At 42.7% G+C, this 20882-nt stretch overlaps 1 protein-coding gene across 1 annotated transcript in view; it reads left to right on the top strand.

Moving 5' to 3' along the window:
* Positions 1-20882, top strand: part of RNASET2 (ribonuclease T2) — a 207144-nt gene that overhangs the window by 116624 nt on the left and 69638 nt on the right. The window contains exon 7 of the mRNA XM_086927241.1: positions 16690-16803. Within this exon, the coding sequence (XP_086783367.1) occupies positions 16690-16803 (114 nt within the window). The remainder of the gene's footprint in view (positions 1-16689; positions 16804-20882) is intronic.

The raw sequence follows: 20882 nt of genomic DNA, 5'->3' as shown, positions 1-20882 counted from the left end.
AAGATGAGGAAATGAAGCCGTCACACACCAACCATTTAGGAGGCAGCAAATTAGAGTAACAGTGACGTGACAGTGAAGTCCATGAATGGTAATCAAAGCTGGGGTCCAAGCCCCTTTGTAGAAAACAATATCTGCTGCATGCCAGAGCGCTGGTGCGGCCTACCAATGATGGGTCCCCCTACAAAATGTTAGGCGGTCCCAAATACTCCATATGTCTCCGATATTCTACCTCTAGAGGCAACATTGGACCCTCATGAATGATGCCCCCCTCTAATGCAGGCGCTATGTCCCTGTGTAGAATTCAGTTTAAGGTACTTTGTGTAATACTCAATAGATTGCTTTACCAAGAAACCACTTCTATTGTATGGTACCTTGATTTCTACGGTGGAAACATTTCTAAGGGCAACGTTGTCGGAAGGCAAACATTATGATGACCAGAAATTAAGGAAGTCATTGAAAAACTGATTCAACCTGGACTTATTTATTCTGTGGAAAGAGGTAGTGCGTAAATGGAGGCAGCATGTTAGATCTAAAAAACAGATGCAGTCAATGACTATATATAGATATCCATGTTAAATAGAAGAAATTAATGTTATACTGAACAATGAGTCATGTTGCTTGTTGGTCAATGAGGAAACAAAGCTAGCCCCTTGTTTACTCGAAAATTCAGGCCTGAGGTGAGCTGCTTCGCTTATTTTCTGATTATATTAATTAACACAATTCCACCTGGACCTGGAAATGAAACCAACCCTTTTATCCCTCACCCAATAGTTTTGGATTTAACAAAGAGAAGTGTATCAGGAGTAAAAACATATATGAATCTTTGTTGAACAGGAGGTCCTGAGAACATTCCAGTTGCGGTGGTGGGCACCGACTCCATCCTTTCCTGCGATGGGTTGCAATCAAGAGCATAATCCCTGATTTCTGAAAAAGTCATATTATTAAACCAAAACATAAAAAGGAGTCGTATAAACCCTCTAACTATTGTACGATTTCCTTATTGAACATTGACTGCTACAATCTATGCCAATGAAGTCCTTAAAGGTTGAACAGCTTGGACGTCTGAGACTGTTCTCCATATGAAAAAGGAGGATTTTGAGAAGATCACTTCACGGTTCACCATTGTTTTAATCTAGAAGCATTTGCTCGGAGATCCATTGAGACAGTAGTTACTTATATTTCCGTTTCATGGACCTGAGAGCAGCTTTTGCCCTAGTTAGCCTCAGCAACTTGTGGGCTAAATTGTAGGGTTGGTATATTTCACCTGGCCTGTTAGCCATTCTTCAGAAACTGGAATTTAGGCTCAGATGGAATGAGATTCTAGATGTAGGTTTTACATCCTATATTTCCATTATTTCTAATGAGAATGGTTTATAACATGGCAGTGTCCTTGCCCCAATATGTTTTTTGCTGCTTGTGACTGATTTACTCATACTTTTAAACCCAGTCTTTCTCTCCTAGAATGGGTACACATTATATCCCTTGTCTGTTCTGGTAGTGGCTCATTAACCAATATATTCCAATACAATCAGTCTGCTCTTAGTCCATATTGAATGTAGAATAAACTCACAATTAAAATGAATAAAACTGAGTTTGATGGTATTCTCAAGTAATCCATAGAAATATTTGTGGCGGTGACCAAATGTTAAATTACTGCAGGCTCATTGTTATAAATATTCAGTTAGTTAATTTAGCTTTTATTTGAATTGGGATAATCTTTTTTTCTGCTCTAAGTACCAACTTTTTGGCAACAATAAATATCCTCTAATGAATGGATAGTTGAAATCGGGGCCCCTCCTTAAACCTTTAAAGGCTTAGCGATGGAAAAGTAATACCTTAGGCACTTTACAGTACAGAGTTGCTAGCTTTTTTTTTAAGTCTGATTTTATTAAGGGGGACATCAAACCGAGCCAGGGGCACTCATCTGAGGACGCTGCTCCCGCTCTCCTGCTGCCACTACACTTCCTGACCTCCTGCACGGAGCACCAAGTTACTCGTGGTGTGGCCTCATATCGGGACTATTTCTCCCGACACCACTCGCGCCTAGGACGCCGCCGACGCTCTTCCTGCGCCCGCCGGTGCATAAAATCACCGGTGAGCTGCGGGGGACATCAAACAGAGCCGGGGGCACTCACCTGAGGACGCCGCTCCTGCTCTCCTGCTTCCGCTATACTTCCTGACCGCCTGCACGGAGCACCAAGTTACTCGTGGTGTGGCCTCCTACCGGGACTACATCTCTCGACACCACTTGCGGCTAGGACGCCGCCGACGCTATTCCTGCGCCCGCCGGCGCATAAAATCACCGGGGAGCTCCCGCGTCGAGGGACGCGCGCGGGCAGCGCCGGGAGAAGCCCGGGACAAGGGCGGGACTGTCTGTGGCCGTCCGGGGCAGACCGAGGCAGGACTTGGCCTCCCCCCTACCGAACACGTACCACTGTCAAGTAACTGTCTCCATGTGAGTAAAATATGTACTGTGAACACTGTTGATAGTGGAAAGCCGAACTCTGGAACTTTGCACCCGTGGCTTTCTGGTTTAAACGGAATAATATTTTTATGAGTTATACTGTGAACCGTTAGCCAAATATTCTACTGGTAAAGATTACATTTTTATCATAGTAATGGTTATATCATCAGTCTTTTACTTCTTCGTACAGCATCCATTTTAGTATAGTCGACATATATTAGAACTAAGGTGACGTACTGAACAGTTGGTCTCAATTTTACATTGTGTAGAGTTGTTTACTGTTATCTACCTTTTGTGTACTAGGTCCTAACTTTAATTGATAGTGTTCTCTAAAATGGCAAAAAGGAAAGTTGGTGGTGGTCCAGGAATGGTTGGGACTTTAGATGCCTATTTGACCAGTCATTAATAAGGAAATCCTACTGACTGAACATAGACTATCCCTGGATCCTGCCTATAGTCGGTTATCTGCCACTCCAGCCCTTTCAGATATAAACTTTTCCAGTACATAGGACGAATATGAATCTGTACTGATTTATTGTGCAATATAGGCTGTTTATGGAGGGAACTAGTAGAGGGATATGATGAATATAGAGAAAGTTAAAGCTTATGAGAATGAGAAATGGCAGGGGAACGCAAAGAAGCAGTGTTGGCAGTAAAAGTTAAGATCTCTTGAGAATCAAAAGGAGCAATAAGAAATGTTTTCAACTGTAGCCAGAGAGGAGGATATAAAGGAAGATCCATAGATATCCACCTACCGGCTTGTTTTAGTGAAAAAGCGGAATGGTAAGTCCCAAAGTTGGGGAATTTAAGACCTCCATTGTACCTATCCTTCTTTAGTGAGGATAAGGCTCTACGCAGTGATTTACTCTTCCATAGGAATTTTATAAAAGTAAAATCAATTTTCCTAAAATAATATTGAGGAATGTGAATAGGAATCATGGAAATAATGTACAATACAAGAGGGGAAAGCCTCATCTTAATTGAATCTAACTGGTCCCACCAGGATAGGAAAAGGGGATGCCTACAACTAATAGGATCATTTCATTTTTTAATAATATAATCAAAGTTTAATTTTAGTGTATCAGATAATAAAGGTGCAAACCACAATCCCAGATATTTTATTTTAATTGGTTGCCATGTAAAACCAGAAGACTCAAAGAAATGTTTTTGACAAAGAAAATTTAAAGGCAAAATTTTGCATTTATCAGCGTTTAGACGGTAACCTGAGAGTTTAGAAAAAGAGGATACCTGTTGAAGAAAAGGAGTGAGAGAGGTCTCTGGGTTGGAGCAATATAAAAGAATATCATCAGCATAAACTGACATCTTAACTTGATGAGAGCCAAATTGAAACCCTGTAATACGATTGTCCTGTCTAATTTTTGTAAGGAAAGGTTCCAAAGCTGTGACAAATAATAATGGAGATAAAGGGTTTCCTTGCCTTACCCCTCTATGTAGTGAGAAGTAATCAGAAGCCTTACCGTTAACAGAAATTGAAGCCTGGGGATTTGAGTATAATAAACAATTTAAAGCTATTAATTTTAGGAGGAAAACCAGCCCATTGCAGCATGAAACCTAAAATCCCAACCTTTTTCAGCATCTAGGGTAATCGCTGCAATAGGATGATCCAAGGAAGAAGCTTTGCTTAAAATTTTAAAGAAGACTCAAGAATTGTCAGATGCAGGTCGTCCTTTAACAAAACATGCTTGTTCAGGGCCAATAAGATCAGGTAAAATAGGATCAATACGAAGTGCCAGAATCTTTGTAATGATCTTATCGTGTGTGTTGACTAACGAAATTGGCCAATAATTCTCACAGAGTGTGTGATCCTTATCATCTTTGGGAATTAAACAAATCAGTTCTTCTCGAAACTTACCACTAGAAGAACCATTATCTCCGAAAGATTGAAACAAAAGTAAAAGATTGGGTAAAAGGATTTTTGCAAAGTGAGAGTAGAATTCAGTGGTAAAACCATCTGGTCCAGGCGCCTTCCCACACAGTAATACTGAAACAGCCTGAGATATATCTGCTAAAGAAATATCAAGTCCTAAAGGTTCACAATCAATGTGGTTAGATGAGGGAGAAGGAATGGAACGAAAATAGGAAAGAAGATCAGACTTGTCTGGTAATGATTCAGGCGTATAAAGATTCTTATAAAAAGAAACAAATTCATTTAAGATATCTTTATAGATAGGAGTACCAGCAGTGCCTTGCAAAGAATCAATTTTTATTCTCCCTTTCCTCACTTGTAAATAATTAGCCAACAGTTTTCCCATTTTGTTTTGGCCTCCATAGTAGCGAGAACTACTTTTTAGTAGACAATTGGAAGCAGCATCCGTAGATAATTTATTAAAAGTAAGTTTAGCATCCAGAAGATTTTTTCAAAGAGGACTTATTATTAGAATGATAATAAGTGTATTCTTATTGCTTAATTTTATTAAGTAGCTTAGAGGACTGGGCTTCTAAGGATTTTTTCATTTGCGATACAAAATGTATAATAAAACCTCTGGCAGCTGCTTTAAAAGAATTCCATACCATGACAAAAGGAGAATCCTGAGTATTATTGATAGTGAAAAACTCAGAATTGAATTTCTGACAAAAATTAGGGTCAAGTAGTAGGGAATTGTTAAAACGCCATCCTCCAGGGTGAGGAGAAAAGGGGACAAGATCAATATCAACAAAAACAGGAGCCTGGTCTAATATTAAGATTGAATCGATTTCAGATTGAATGGCATGCTGGGACAGGGATTTGCTTAGAAAAAGGTAATCAATACGGGACTTAGAGTGGTGCGCGGCCAAATTTAAACTATTCATTAAGGTCAGGAAGGCAAAGTCGCCAAATAACAACTAATGCTTTGCGCCGCACTGTGGAGGCAAACTGTGATTGCATTTTAGATGGGACAAACTTAACTTTAGAATGTCTGTCAAAAATGGGATCGAGGATTTGATTGCAATCACCACCAAATATAATTTAATCATCATAGGTAAATAGTTTATCAGATACATTAGTCCAGAAAACGTTATCGATTGCAGTAGGTCCATATACATTAAAAACAACTAAAGGAATCTTATTTATAAGAAGCTTAATAACCCAACACCCTTCAGCATCAGCTTCCTGGTGAACAACAGAAACATTAAATTTCTTATGACAGAAAATCAAAACACAATTTTCTTTCCTAGGGTAGGAGAATTAAACACATGCCCCACCCAATATCTCTTCAGCTTGGAAGCTTCATTTTTAGAAATGTGAGATTCCTGGAGTAAAGCAATGTCAGTTTTTAACTTTGCCAGGTGAGATAACACCTGTTATTTAATCCTTTAATATTCCAGGTAGCAACCCAAAATGTATTTAATGAGAAAAGTATGAACAAACAGTATGCTTACAAGAAACAAAGTTACATTTGATTGGAATATATAGAAGGAAAAAGGTGAAGGAAAAAGAGCAGTTGTGTTAGCAAGGAAGACTTAAAAAAAAAGGTAAACAAGAATAAATAGAGAGGAGAGGGGTAGAGTAAAAAAAGAAGCCATACAAAGAAAATCGATAGATAAGATGAAAAACCAAGAGACCGTACATGTCAAACAAATGACGACTGAAAGACATACCTACAAAGCAAGACGGTATGGGGAGTGACTACACCAGAATATGACGACAATGGCATCAGAACTCCACTGAACTCCAGAGAGACCATGATCAAAACTTCGACACACATGGGAGACCAAATAGGTAACGAATTGATAAGGACAAAAACACCTGTATATGAGGGGAGAAAGAACAATAATATAAGAAGTAATGTATTGGAGAAAGAGACATGGGAAAAGTACAAATAACCAGCAGGTACTAGAACAATAAAAAAATAAAAATAAGACAAAGCTCAAAGTACAGTCAAAACAGAAAAAGATCTACATCAGGCGGTGCATAAGTAATAATCCTGTAGGTGTTGAAGTGTCCATGACAACAGCTCCAAGGTGACGGAGGAATTCTTGTCATGCAGCTGGATCTTTAAAAGTTGTAGTCTTTTCTTTGTATGTGCCTTTGAAAATACAAGGATGTTGTAGACCAAATCTGGCATTGATAACTTGTAGTGGGGACGTAGATCGAGAAAAGTTTTCCGATGGTTTGCCCTAACTTTAGCCACGTCCTGAAAGAAAAAGAGGCGATGACCTTCTCAAACAATTTGTTTTTTGGACTTGACAGCAGACAAAACTTGTAGGAGGTCTGTATACTGCAGGAATAGCATGATGACACCACAAGGCTTAATAGAAATTTTAGGACCCAGTCTGTGAGCTCTTTGAATGTTTAGAGGAGTATCAGCAGGTAAGTCCAAGAGCTTATGCAGAAACGACTGAAAGAAGATTGTTGGATTAGAAACCTCAATGTTTTCAGGAAGACCGCAAATTCTAAGATTATTTCTGCGATTTCGGTTTTCTAAATCTTCACCTTGCTTCTTAAGCGCAGCTATCTCGGACTCTAGAGAGGTGATACGAGAACATGAAACTTGAAGAGATTCTGTCCTTTGTAACACAATGAGCACATGTGACTCCAATAAAGACCACTTGTCATTAAACAATTGTAGAGTCTTGTTGGCTTCCTCTATGAAGGGTTTTAAAGCTCAGATTTCCTCAAGGATTAAATCCATGGATGACGAAGAAGAATTCACTGGAGAAGGAGGATCCTTTTTTGGTCGTTTGGTGGAAGTTGCGGGAAATTTGCTTGCGAGCTGAGTTTTGGGAATGGTGCCTGACGAGTCATCGGGTTACTGAAGAGAAGAGTCTTCCATTTCGTTAAAACTGGAATCTGAGTCTGAGCACCCAGTAACTTTAGAGGACGCAGAAAGTTTAAGACTGTTCAGCCTCCCCATATAAAGACGTGGAGCTTAGTGAATAGAAAGTTTGCCTAAATCACTGCACGAGAAAGCATCAATTTAAAAAATCAAGGAAAAGAAGAAAGCTGAAGCTTCTACAAATGATGATGTAGAGAAATATTTCAAAACACCGCAAAAAAGTTCCATAGCATCTGGGGCATAGAAGACCTCTTTAAAGAACAACGCAGTGCAATTCAAAAAGAGTGTAACATTTATGACAGCAACAAAAGCGGCTGAATAAAGACCATCTATACTGAAGAAAGTCACATCACAGAGCCCGTCGAATAAGGTACAAAATGGCTGTAGTTTCAAAGGAGGCAAATAAAATCTTCACATGATGAAAAGAGTAGAGTTGAAGGAGTATAATCGAAGCAGCTGTGAAGAATTACATGACCTTCAGAGCAAAACACACAATAGTAGTGCTTTGTGCATAAAAAAATTGAGCATACTGAAGTTTCAAAAGAAAAACGGTGATCGTGATGAAGAGAATCTAAGATGGCGGCCGTTTTTTAAAGAAAACGGGTCGCCTCGTCAAACAACCGCAAAACGATGAAAAAACGGCATTTGAGGGGTTGAAGTGCTCGCCGCTATCATGTATAGCAGGAATCTTACATCTTTGAGTGAAACAGGGGTCTTGTGCTCTCTAAGAGAGATTAAGCTGGGAACGGTGGAGTGGAGCTCCGGAGCTCCGCCGCCATCTTGTTTGGCGTCCTATCTTCGCCCCCCAGAGTTGCTAGCTTTTGATACCAGACTTCCTTAACTTCAGCTAGAATGCTGTTTAAAGAATGTACTCAAATTACTAAATTACTATTTTGCTTATTGGCTCAAGTGAAGAGACCAGAGCTGAAGAGCGTACTTTCGAGGTGCTCTGATGCAGTCTTGTCGTTTGAGATCTGTTGTTTGCTGGGACTTGTAAAAAGGTGGTCTAAGTTCATTCACTTGTGAGTTTAGTAATTACTTTATAATTTTTTTCAATCAAAGATCTCACTAATGATCACAGTCGATCTTGTGATTTTCTTTATTTGCATTATAAAAGATTGATTTTACCTTTTTTTTATTTTGACATGTCATAGGGAGGATTTCTCCTAACTAAAGTATCTGTGAGACTTGGAAAAACAATCGTTGATTTTGGGACTTATTATAGGGACAAACCCAGCCTAGCGAATTAATGGGTTGATGATAGCAGCAAAGGCCAATGAGGGCCTGTTTGCCTCTAACCTAGATGTTAGATTTGATGTTAAGTATTCGCTAATAGATTGTTGCTTCAGCGTAAATAACTGTTACGGCCTATAGTTAAGAAATATGTTGTTTATCGGACTGATGCTTTATTTATTTAATGCTTGCAGTTGTATGAATATTAAATCTGTTCAGAAAAATTACATTTTGCTTTTAAAGTCAGTAAAAGCATTAACGCCTCTTGTGTTTTTTATTATGGTGATGGTTTAGGATTTGGAATAGTTTTTACTAGTCTTTCTTTTGAAATTTATAAATAAAAATTCTCTCAAATTTACTCTTCTTTGAAGTGTTGTTGCTCCTCAATGCTCTCTCACACACTATCTCTGAAAGAGTCCCATGGCAAAGATCAGAAAAGATAAGCCCTGGTGGATACCCCTTGGAAATAGGTTGATCTACCTCGGTGTAGTCCCCCTAACAAAAGTCATATGAGCATATTCAGTTTGCCTTACACAAACTCACCTAGCCTAAAAGTCAGTTTGATGTATCACACGGTTTAGTGGCTTTCTAATATTTCAGCTAGTCTCCCTAAAAAAAAGAATGAAAAAAGATAACACCAATTGTGTGATCTATTGGTTGGTTGATTGCTTTATTTCGATATGCATATATAATAAAAGCATTACAAAGAATATAAAAACAGCACATCGTTAAAAAAGACTGTACATTTAAAATAGGGAGATTAAAAACAGCAGTTAATCAGAATAAATTAGTTAAAAAAGGATTAAATTGATATAGACAGTCTTTTTAGTCGAATCAACCAGGCCCATTTTAAAAATTTAGATACGGCACAGACAATGGGAGGGGCTGTGTCAGTTAGTAAAATCCGGAGGGCCACCAAGTACTGTCGAGTGCCCAATTCTCTGCAGAGTGGTTTAAGCCAACGTGATCTGGGGCGCACATAGTCCGGGCATTCAAAAAGAAAGTGTGCCACAGTTTCAGGTTTATCGGTGCATAAGGCACAATGGCGTGATGCCAGCTGAGACATATTCCACCTAGAGCGGAGGTCGGCAAGGGGTAAAGTCCCTAGTCGAAATTTAATATAGAGAGCCCGGTCCATGGCAATGGTAATAATGTCCAAATAGGGCTCGAAGGCAACAACGTCTTTTATTTCCAAATAAGCTGCGGTTGCGTTGCAGTGACGCTGATTGCTGATGAGCTTGGCAGAAACCCATTCCCAATATAGTTTTTTTAGGTACTCCTTTGGGGGAGCTGAGTGGTTGGACCAGCAGGACCCCAATCCTAGGTCCCCTAGCAGGTGTGTGATGTTCCTAAGCCATTTGATCTTCTGCCAACCGTCTAAGCACATCACCTCTGCCAGCCCGTCTGCGTAGGATTTTAACTCGGGGACCATCCACAAGCGAGCCCAAAGCAGGAGAGGTCGAAGGCGGGCCTGGTCCTTAATTGATTTGCAGCCAGCGTCCATTAGCACCGGGACTGTCGGGGTACTCGTCGGGATGGCAAGGAGGTCCATAATAAATGTATTCTCTGCCTTGGTCAGAGACTCCATGTTGCCTAGACCCCATAATTCTGCTCCGTAGAGTGATGCAGATACAGCTCGGGCTTTATAGATGTCTATTATCGGGGCTACACAATGTTTTGATGAGTTACTGTACTCCTTAAGGAGGGCCCCCCCCCACCCTTTTAGGACCAACTGTCATTTTGTTGATATGGGCAGTCCAGCTAATAGCATCGCTCAGACGGATTCCCAGATAGTCGAATTCTGCCACTCTTTCAAGGGGGATAGAGTTCAAAATCGGGGGGCGGCCAAGTTTACGCGGGGGGTGCATGATGAAATACTTAGTTTTGTCCACATTGATGACAAGTCCTCTAGTAGTACAAAAATCCTGGAAGCGGTTCAGGAGCTTCTGGAGGCCTTGGGGAGTTTTCGAAATGAGAAGGGTGTCATCGGCGAACAGCAATGTTGGAATTTTTACGCCTACCAGTGTGGGGGCGTCTGCTGGCTCACCAAGCAGGTGCTCTACCACCCCGTTTACATAGAGGGAGAATAGGGTGGGGGCTAGAACACAGCCCTGCCGGACACCCCTCACGACCCTGATCTTGTCGGTCTTTTCCCCATTCAGCCCCCATCTGACCTGGGCATAGTTGGCATTATGCAATTTAATGAGGAGGTTTAAGATGTAAGGGGGCATCCCTAGACCATATAACACCCTCCAGAGTTCCTCCCTAGGAACCAGGTCAAAGGCAGTCTTCAGATCTATAAAGGCCAAGTAAAGACTGCCTTTGCCTAGCTCCACCACCTTCCAGTAAAGTAACAGGAGCCTAAACACTTGTTTGATGGTTCCTGTGCCTGAGCGAAACCCAGCTTGCATATCAGACAGTATGTGGTTGTCATCCACCCATTGGAGGATCCTCCCCAAAATTGCTTTCCCCGCCACCTTCTGCGTCGAGTCTATGAGGCTTATAGGCCTGTATTTTATTTATTTATTTATTTATTTTATTTTATGGTTTTATAGAGCGCGTAGTCACCCAGTGGGTATCCCAGCGCTGAACCTTTTGCTCGCAGAGGGGAGTGGTCGGGAGAAATGAAGGTTTAGGGGAAAAGTAGGGTTTTGAGGGCTTTCCTGAACCGAAGGAGGTTGGGTTCTGCTCTGAGGCTCAGAGGGAGTGCATTCCATTTGTTTCCTGTGTTGACCGAGAAGCGGCGGCCACCTGTAGTTCCCTGGTAGATCCCGGCAACCCTTTTTAAAAATTGGGACTACCTCTGCCCCTTTCCAGGAATCAGGCACAGAACCTCCCTCAATAATGGCATTAAGAAGGGCCGAAATCAGTACCCCCCATTCGCTTGGATAGGCTCGAAGAAGGTCCCCTGGCAACCCATCCGGGCCAGCAGCTTTTAAAGGCGTCAGAGTTTTAATCAAGTTCATGACCTCCCGTGCGGAAAACAGATCCATGTCTCTATCCAGGGTATATGGCGGAAGGATAAAAGGATCATTAAGTGAGCCTTCAACGGTGGAATAGAGTGTCTTAAAGTGGTTAAACCACGCCTGGGCAGTAATGGTACAGGTCCTCAGTGTACCATCAGGACGGTTCCTACTGCCCACCAGGTCCCAAAACCCTTTGGCGTCCCTCCCTCGACTAGCAGCCAAGAGGTCCTGCCAGTAATTGTCCTCCCACTCCTTCTTTGCATTTTTTTGGCAGAGAGAATAAAGCCTTCTTGCCTCCCTGGTCCTAGTATGTGATTTGGATTTAACTGCTTCAACGAGCAGTGTCTTCGCCTCCCTGCACTTACGATTAAACCAGCCTTGCCTAGCCCATGGGCAGAGTTTCCTCCTGTTGGCACTAGCTGGGACAACAAAAAGGTCACTGATGGCCTCGGTTAGGCTACAGAACCTAGCAGTCACCTCCAGCAACCCATCCTCAGGAGAGTCAAGATTTTCTAAAGCTGCCGCTAGAAGCTGCCTTATGGTGGAAGTTTTCTCCACTGAGAGCGACAGCTTAGCCCACTTTAGCCGTCGCCTGCAGTTGGAGACCGATGACATATCCGGGGCGGGGGTACAAGCGGATCCGCTCCCTGTGCCAGTTAGCCACCTATGGGACAGTGTAAGCGAGAGGAGGTTGTGATCACTCTCGACAGAGGGTATAATCACCATATCTTTTACCATGCTCCATAGGTTTACGTCAAGAAGAAAATAATCTATTCTTGACGTGTGCCCAGGCCTGTTGTATGTATGGGCTCCCGCTTTGTCAGAACCAGTCCTGCCATTAGCGGCCCTCAGATCAAACTCCATTGTTGGGGAGTTGATCTGGAGTACCACTTCTGTCCATTTTTTTATTGGGCTGAGTTCTAAAGCTGGTATCCCCCACCTAGTGTCATTTTCCTCCTGGTCTTGTATTATCTCGGGGCTAAGGGGCTCAAAGGTGCAGTTGAGATCGCCCGCAACCAAAGTACAGTGCTTGTGTGGTGAGGATCAAAGCGAAGCTTCCAGGCAGGCTATGGTTGGAGATTCTCTACCCCCCTTCATACCTCGGGCATAGATGTTAAAGATGTTTATAATAACACGTCCCTTGGAATTTTTCAGGGAGATGTTGAGGAGGTCCGGGCATTTAGTGTCATGCTCCTCCACCCTGCAATTAAGTGCAGAAGCCACCCAGATGAGGAGGCCACCCGAGGGTCGACCCCTGCCAGTTTCTGAGTGAACAGCTGGTGAGTGGTGGGTAGAATATCCTGCCTTGTGTATGGGCTCCTTGCTCCAGGTTTCCTGGAACAGGCATATGGAGTATTGCTCCACAAGCGAGTTCCAGTCGGGCAGGGCCAACTTCCTGTCCAGGCCAGCAACATTCCAGCTGAGAACCCTAATAAGTGGGTCCGCCACAGCCGCAATGCTACCGGTCTCGGCAGGACCAGATAAATCCAAAACACCCACGGTAGAACAAACAACTGTGGGCCCAAGTGGCACCCTCACCTCCCTTAGGTCTCCTGTGATCTCAAGGGTAGCCTGTTCTTCCGGTATGGTCAGGGGAACATTATTTTTAACAGTAGGAGTGAACTGGGCGTCGGAGCGCCGGACCACCCGAGCCTCCTCGGGGGAATCGCGGAGTCAGCAGCCCCAAGTGCCCCAGCTCGGTATTGGCAAAACTGTATGCGTCTGCGCTACAGTTGTAGCTGGGTGCCATTGACCGTAAGCATTATTTTGGGGTGGGATCACGGGATGGTTAACTAGGGGGTTCGAAGCCGGCCGCGGGTAGAAGAATGTTAGATCCACTGCTTCGACTCCGGGACCGGCCGCGGCTCGCCCTAGACTGCATATTGAGTGGGCAGCTCTTATGTCTTGGAAGTTGACCACCACACAATCCCCCTCAAAAGGTTTTTTCCCCTGCCCAATCCAACCCACCCTGCGTACACCAATAATCAGACCATCCACGCCCAATGGAAGGGGTCTGTTGGCTTGCAACCAGTGGATGACCTTGTTCTTCAGTGCCTGGTGGGTTTCCTGCTGGGTGTCCTTCAGGGAGGGAACCTTGATTAGGACATCAACATAAGGTTGGCACTCTGGGGGGAGGTTAACTGGGGGGCACTTGCGGATCCTGTGGAATGGCCGCTGGGGTGGAGTTTTTAGGTGGACAAGTAGACGGGTTAGCTTTTAAAGTCGTGGCTACTCCACTAGCTTTGGTGGGCGGAGCGGTCGAGGGTTTGAAATTAGGACCGGCCCCTCCTTTTTGCTGCTTCTTTTGGGCAGGGTTAGGCATGGGTGTTTTCACTGCTGTGGGGGGACTAGCATGCACCTGGACGACATGGGTAGTAGGAGTCGGCTTTGCCTGTTTAGCGCCAGGTGGGGGTGCTGATGTTATAACGTTCCCAGTCACTTGGGCCTGAGCAGGCAGTGCCGATTGGTGTCCCTGTGATGGGCCCACAAGATCCCTTTTCCCTACGTTCCCGTCTGCATTATCCTCCCTGAGCCTTGGCTGCAGTTTAAACAGGGTTTTCAGGGAGAAGAAATTGTCTCGGGTGGTCTGTTCAAATCTGTCTAACCTATCCCCCAGACTCTTAACTTGGTCAATGAGTGGTACCAGCAAAGACTTAACCTGTTTGTCGAGGGGCCCCAGGGAGGAACCCTCGTTTGAAGGTATAAGTAATGCCGGGACCGGGTAATGAGGCAGTGGGGTTTCGGCGGCAGGCAGTAGTGGGGTAGAGCTCCCAGATGATTCAGGCCCACCAGATTCTAAATGCGTAAAACCCTTTTGGGACTGTGTCCTTGGACGCTTATAAAGCGAGGAGTAACTTCCCTTCCGGATACTAATGGCCCTCTTCCTTTTCTTGTGTACCCGGCCCGTTCGTGTCTGGGGCAACGGTTTTTGACCTGGTGTAGGAACCTCAGAACAGGATTGGGACTTATGACCAGATGAGGAAGCTATAGATGGAACAGGGCAGGGCTCTACAGCAGCTGGGCTAGGGCTGGAGGGATGAGGATTAGTTATCAAACTTTCTATCCTATCAATACCTGCCTCTATAGCTACTATATGTGGCTCTCCGGACAGAATTACGGGCAAGGGAGAGGTAGGATAGGTGGAAATTGGGGACAGGGCATGTGCAACAGCTCCCAAGGAGGAGCGTTTGGAGGGGAAGGAGTCTTGTGAGAGGCGACGTTCCGTCATTGCGATCTCCTTTTCGATGACAGCAGCTACCCTAGTGATAAATGTGTCCATTGTGCCAATCATGGTGCTCCCCGTGGCACTTTCTCCCCCGCCCCTCAAAGCTTTGCCAGAGCGGGTTGACATATTGGCCTCGTGACCCACAGGTAGACTCCAAGATCTAGGACGATGAGCGAAAATTGAAAGAGTGGTAGCCCAGCCCAGCCTCTGTCAGCCCCTGACTGCCACAGACTGCCCGCCCTTTGCTCGGGCTTCGCTCGGCGTCCCGCTCGCGTCCCGCTGAGCGGTAGACCGTTGTTCATAAAGGGGCGTTGCAGCCGGGGGGCGTGTCTTGCTGGGGGCGCGGCCGTGCACACCTGTGCAGCGCAGGGACTCCTGGTCTTGAGAGTCCCTGCAGCGCGCGCCCTCGGTATACACGCAGTGCTCCCTCCTCCTTCACCGGCTCACGAACACTCCCGCAGCCTCGACCCCACGCCTCACGCCGCGAAGCGGGTGCTGCAAGTTGTTGAGAAGCGGCGGGCGGTCAATCCCTCCGGGGATACGGGGAGGCTGGACGGCAGAGCAGTTGGCGTTTTAGGCGGCAACCGGCAACACCCAGGTAGGATTCCTTGCTGAAAAGGGTCCCCTTTCAAATGTACTCTTCTTTGAAGTGTTGTTGCTCCTCAATGCTCTCTCACACACTATCTCTGAAAGAGTCCCATGGCAAAGATCAGACAAGATAAGCCCTGGTGGATACCCCTTGGGAATAAGTTGATCTACCTCGGTGTAGTCCCCCTAACAAAAGTCATATGAGCATATTCAGTTTGCCTTACACAAACTCACCTAGCCTAAAAGTCAGTTTGATGTATCACACGGTTTAGTGGCTTTCTAATATTTCAGCTAGTCTCCCTAAAAAAAAGAATGAAAAAAGATAACACCAATTGTGTGATCTATTATCTTGAAATGGTATTTCAGAACAGTGTGTCCATACATATTGTGTTCTAATGCCTACCCTTTGTCACTTCACAATGTAGGTACAGTGTCACGGACCTATTTCTACCCATAGGGATAGCCCTTCCCCTTCATGGTTTAACTTTAGAGTTAAAGTCTGCAGTCAAGATTAGGGCTGGGTGTTGATGAAACTAAGGATAATGGTCAAATTTTGGTTAACGGGTAAGGACAAGGTTAAGGCTAGTTATTGTTAGGATAAAGCTAAATGTTTAAGTTAGAATTTGGGTTAGGGTTGGGAAAAGATAAATGATAGTATACGTATAACGGTTTGGTGAAGGTGAAGTTCAAGATTTGGGGTGAGGAGGTATGCTTAAAGACCAATTGGGATTTTTATTTTGTCTTTTTGAAATAACTGCTGACCATTCTGAAATTCATAAAAAAGTCCCAGAAATCATACTAATCCCACTAACCAAGTATACCATGGTACCCATTCCCATTTGTTTGCATGGATATCCATTCTACATTGATCACAATATCAAGCAGATTATCATCACAGCTTAAAGAACATGGCAAGGTCTATGATTTGCAAGTCACTGTGAAGTTAACACTGGCCGTGTCATTAGGATTAAATAAATAGAATGCTTAATTCCAAAAGTCTTGACTAATGCTGATTTAGATTGTTTTATGTAGTCTGCCCCTGTATTAATAATCAAGGACAAGCTTAAAAGTGAACAAGTGTGTGGTGCTGCCAAGCGAATGGTTATTACTCCTGTTACCGGCAAAATATGAGTTTACCTCCTCAGTGGAAGTTGCAGAATAAGTGTGGTTGTTTAAGAGTCCCATTTTGTAATGTGATTGCCTAAATATCTCACTATGTGGGAAAAATAATTCAGCTGGGATAAATATTGTACTGAGTGGTGTGCTTATTTTACTACATTGTTTTTAATGTGTTGGCTTGTGAAATGGCGAAGCTAATTGGATTGTTTTTACAGAAGGTAATTAAGTATTTGGGGATTCATGTTTCTATGATATTAAATTACCTTTTAATGTGTTTTATAACTGTAAAACGTTAGTTTTACCTTATTGTTACAGGAAGCACGAGTGGCAGAAGCATGGAACTTGTGCAGCCTCCCTGAGCTGTCTCGATTCTCAACATAAATACTTCAGCACTTCTCTGGATTTGTACAAGAAGACTGATTTAAATAGGTAACTTATTTTTGATCAGAGAAAGTATTCTATGTTTATGCTCTGAAGAATGAACTGCTGCCTTTCAACAATCATTTGGCTTCAAGTTGTAGAGCTATGTTTTGTTAGCATTCCTCCATAATATTATACAACTCTGTTCTATGTGTTTTTTTTTTTTTGTATGTTCTTATTCAGAAGCATCTTCTTGTAGTCTTTGGATCTTAGATGATTTCTTTGCTATTTTCGGCATGTGAACCTGTTCACACCTAGAGGCATTTGTTTTCTGCAAGTACAGGAGTTAATATGCAAAGATTATGGGCATAGAGGCAGCCACCCTTTGCATTGGGCAATGCCATTAAAAGGATAGTTTACAGATGAAGCCTACATGTAGACCGCCTAACACATATAACTCCGCATATAATAATAACAAAAAAATAACTCTTGGTGATCTCTCCTATCACTACCCTATTGCTGCTGAGTGCCCATTCTGTTAATGTATGACATCTAGTGTGGGTGCGGGGGCCTGCGTCCTTTTAAGTAAAACCAACTCGAATATAGGCTTCAGATGGAAAGTATCTGAGCACATTAATGTTGTAAGCACGTTATCAGTTTACACCTTTTTAAGCCTTTGTACATGCTTGTGTTCACAAGCTATAGTTGTGAAGATGAATTAAGTGCTTTAATTTATATCTCCCTCCTCAATGTTACTTAATGATCTTCGTAAACACCTAAAGTAGCGTAGCTAGAAAGCTCAGACCATACTGGCCGAGAACCCATTGGGTTATGGTATTTTTTGACCCGACGCATTAGTGGGACTGTGACTAGATCCCAGAATGTGTGTAGGTTCAAACAAACGCGCATACCCAGGTATTTAAAGTTGTCACATGCTGTACACATTGGGACACAAATAAGGATGCTTATTTGGTGCTATTCCTTATTGTAATTTTTATGCACTTTTCGCAGTTTACTTTGAGGACTGAAGCATCACTATATATCAGAGAATCATTGTTGATTTAGGCAAAGTGTGCTTGGTTCATCGTAAATACTGTAGCATGTCGCCCGTGCATAAAAACAGCCATTTTTCAGAAGACCCCCTCTGTCAGAATCCTTGATTAAGCATCTTATCTGGACTATTCAGCAAAAGGTACCATTATTAAGGTAAAGAAGAGAAGGGTAAAGAATGCCCAGTGCACATTATTTTTTTGTAGGTAAGAAGGAGAGAGTGAAGTTTATCTCTTTGAAGACCTGAAGAAGAAAACCCAAATTCAGTAAGTCAAAGGCGTATTCAGTCCCCCACAACTAGCAAAGAGACTCTATGTATTTCTCCCACTCAGTAGCTTCTCCCTGTAAATATCTGATATAATGCGGGTGCTACGTTTTTTGCAAGAAAACCTTTTGGTCGCAGTTGATGACTGATCCAATAATTTTTACCATTCTGCAGGCAAGAATTTTGGTCTTGATATGGATTAGTGAGTATGGGCCTGGATGAGCTGCATGCACATAAGAGTTTGTCGGGTATTAGTATAACTTTAGCGTTGATGCCTCTCAAGTCATGTGGAATTAGGCTGTTTTGCAGTGCTTGTTCGTACATTGTCTATAAATATGGAATTAGAAAGGAGAAGTTGCTCTTGAAGGATTCCATTGGGACTTTTAGGGTCTGGGGCTTTGCCAATAGGCTTTCCTCTTCTTGCTTTTTATTTCCTCTACGGGTATTCTCCGGTTTAATGCCTGCCTGCCCTCTCCACTGTGTTTGTTAATTATAAAAGCATTTATTGTCTGGTTTTTCACGCTCGATTATGATTGGTTCAATTTTGGTACAGAGTAGCTGCTAGTATTTGGCAGAAGTTTCAGAACTTTCAAGAGAAGTTATTATTAGGCTTAAATTTTGGATATTATTCTGATCTGTATATAGTGACAAACAAAACCAGTAAAGGAGTTTGCTGCTTTATGTTCCTCTGAGCATGGTCTATGTTTGGATTCCATCTTAGCAAGGTTGGTAGTATGTAATGGGGGTTAGTTTAGGGATAGTCTTGCAGTTTCTGATTGATGAAGAATCTCACCGTTATATGTTAGGTTTATGAGTGATTCAGTCTCTTTCATAGACTTTGGTTTTACCAGCCATGTAGTACATTTCTTTCCCCACTATAAAAGTTTTGGAAGCCTCCCATAATTGAGGCCTGGAGGATTCAGAGGATTGATTTAATACAAAGTAAATTCTAATTCTTCCTTGAGTAATCTGGGGTATTTCTGACTCTAGAGATGACCAGGCGATAAGCTACCATTGTCCTTTATTATCAATTCTCTGATGAGCACAACCTTTTTCCATTGGTGAGCAGTCTGATCTCGGGAGTGCTCAAGACAACTGTGCTGCCAGTATGAAAAAGTAATCTACATGGCAATATGAAAAGTGGACGCAAAAATAGTATGTGCATTGTCGCCACAGGATTCATAGGCCGACCTTTGCATTGGCTGATCAGGATGACTCACTTGGGAAGTGTTGTAGTCCTATAGGTTGTGGAAGGATCTCTGGTATAAATTTATGGTTCCAGGACTGAATTAAAGTCCATTCCCACTACGGTCATCCTAGTCAGAGAGTATCAGTCTCTACTGTGGAAAGTGTTGCGTACTAATATTGGTGTGGAGCATAAATGCTAAGCAGCACCCATGCCCCCTGCCATTCTTTCAGTGATTATGCCATAGTGCCCCCGTTTACCATTGTGCACACTTGTGAGAGCTAGTAAGATGTATTTCTGAAGTAGCATAACCACTCAATGTGATTCCCTTTTTGAATTCATAAAGGAAAACCCTTGAGTACCCATGGCGACCGACGAAGGAGACTTGCTTACAAAATGAGAGCATTGTAGAGAATTTCTGAACTGTTGGATCACACCCAATGCTTATTTTCGTTATTGAGGTAGTTAACATTCCATGATATGAATCTGCATTTGGATCACACCCAAAGCTTAGTTTCGTTATTGAGGTAGTTAACGTTCCATGATATGAATCTGCATTTGGATCACACCCAAAGCTTAGTTTCGTTATTGAGGTAGTTAACATTCCATGATATGAATCTGCATTTGGATCACACCCAAAGCTTAGTTTCGTTATTGAGGTAGTTAACATTCCATGATATGAATCTGCATTTGGATCACACCCAAAGCTTAGTTTCGTTATTGAGGTAGTTAACATTCAATGATATGAATCTGCATTTGGATGACTTGGTTGTACAGTGGGAAGCTCAGGTTCCTCCACTAGCGCTCGAGGAGTTAGACACTCTCTCCAGAGGTAACTGCTTGCTTAACACTTACTATCTGGGATGCTTTTTCTAATAACTTGGTAGCTCACTGCTTGTCCTTCTAGGTAAAAAGAGCCAGTAAAGATTGGTCCCACCTTTATTTTTTCCTTCGATGCTGCAAAAACTCATTTAATGGCTTAGATGGCATTCTCTTTTGTAATATGACCAGGGAGTAGTCCTGGAAAATATGTGCAGTTCACATCCCTTGGAATACAAATTAAATCCCTGTTTGTAACCCGTGCATTGTGCTTTTCTTTTCTTTGAAATGTTAGACCAAGGATAGGATACCTTGATGTTTAATGCTCTTGGCATTCATAGAAACTATCCTGTGTGCACTTTCTGCATCCTAATTAGTTAGCTGTTAGTTCATTTCAAAAGGGTGCTCAACAGCTCCTGAAGGTATTTCTTAATGTCCTTTCTTTCCACCCTGTTTTGGAACTTCTGGTACGTGCACATTATTCTCTCGGATCCTTTTTTAGGGACTTGTTTATATTCGAGGTGTATGTGCTGCTCTTCCAAGAATAGAATGCTTGCCTTGAATTATTCCTGTCCCATTATTTTTATGTCGGGTTTCTTCAAGGGCTTGTAGTATCTTGCCCAGCTTAGAGATGCCACTTTTGATGTCTTTTATTACCTGCTTGAGTAATATTTTGTATGGTGTCTAATGATTTCCTTTAAAAAATCTTTTTGAGGAAGTTCTTCATGACTGTTTTACCATCAGCCACTGGGGTGTTTAGAAGATGTTAAAACAGGTTTGATTTTGGGATCCTTCTTGCCTCGCTTTTGTTATTGTGTGTAAACTTGC

The sequence above is a fragment of the Lissotriton vulgaris genome, chromosome 6, assembly GCF_964263255.1.
Source record: "Lissotriton vulgaris chromosome 6, aLisVul1.2, whole genome shotgun sequence".
NCBI classification, from domain to species: Eukaryota; Metazoa; Chordata; class Amphibia; order Caudata; family Salamandridae; genus Lissotriton; species Lissotriton vulgaris.
This window is presented reverse-complemented; position numbering and strand designations above follow the sequence as displayed.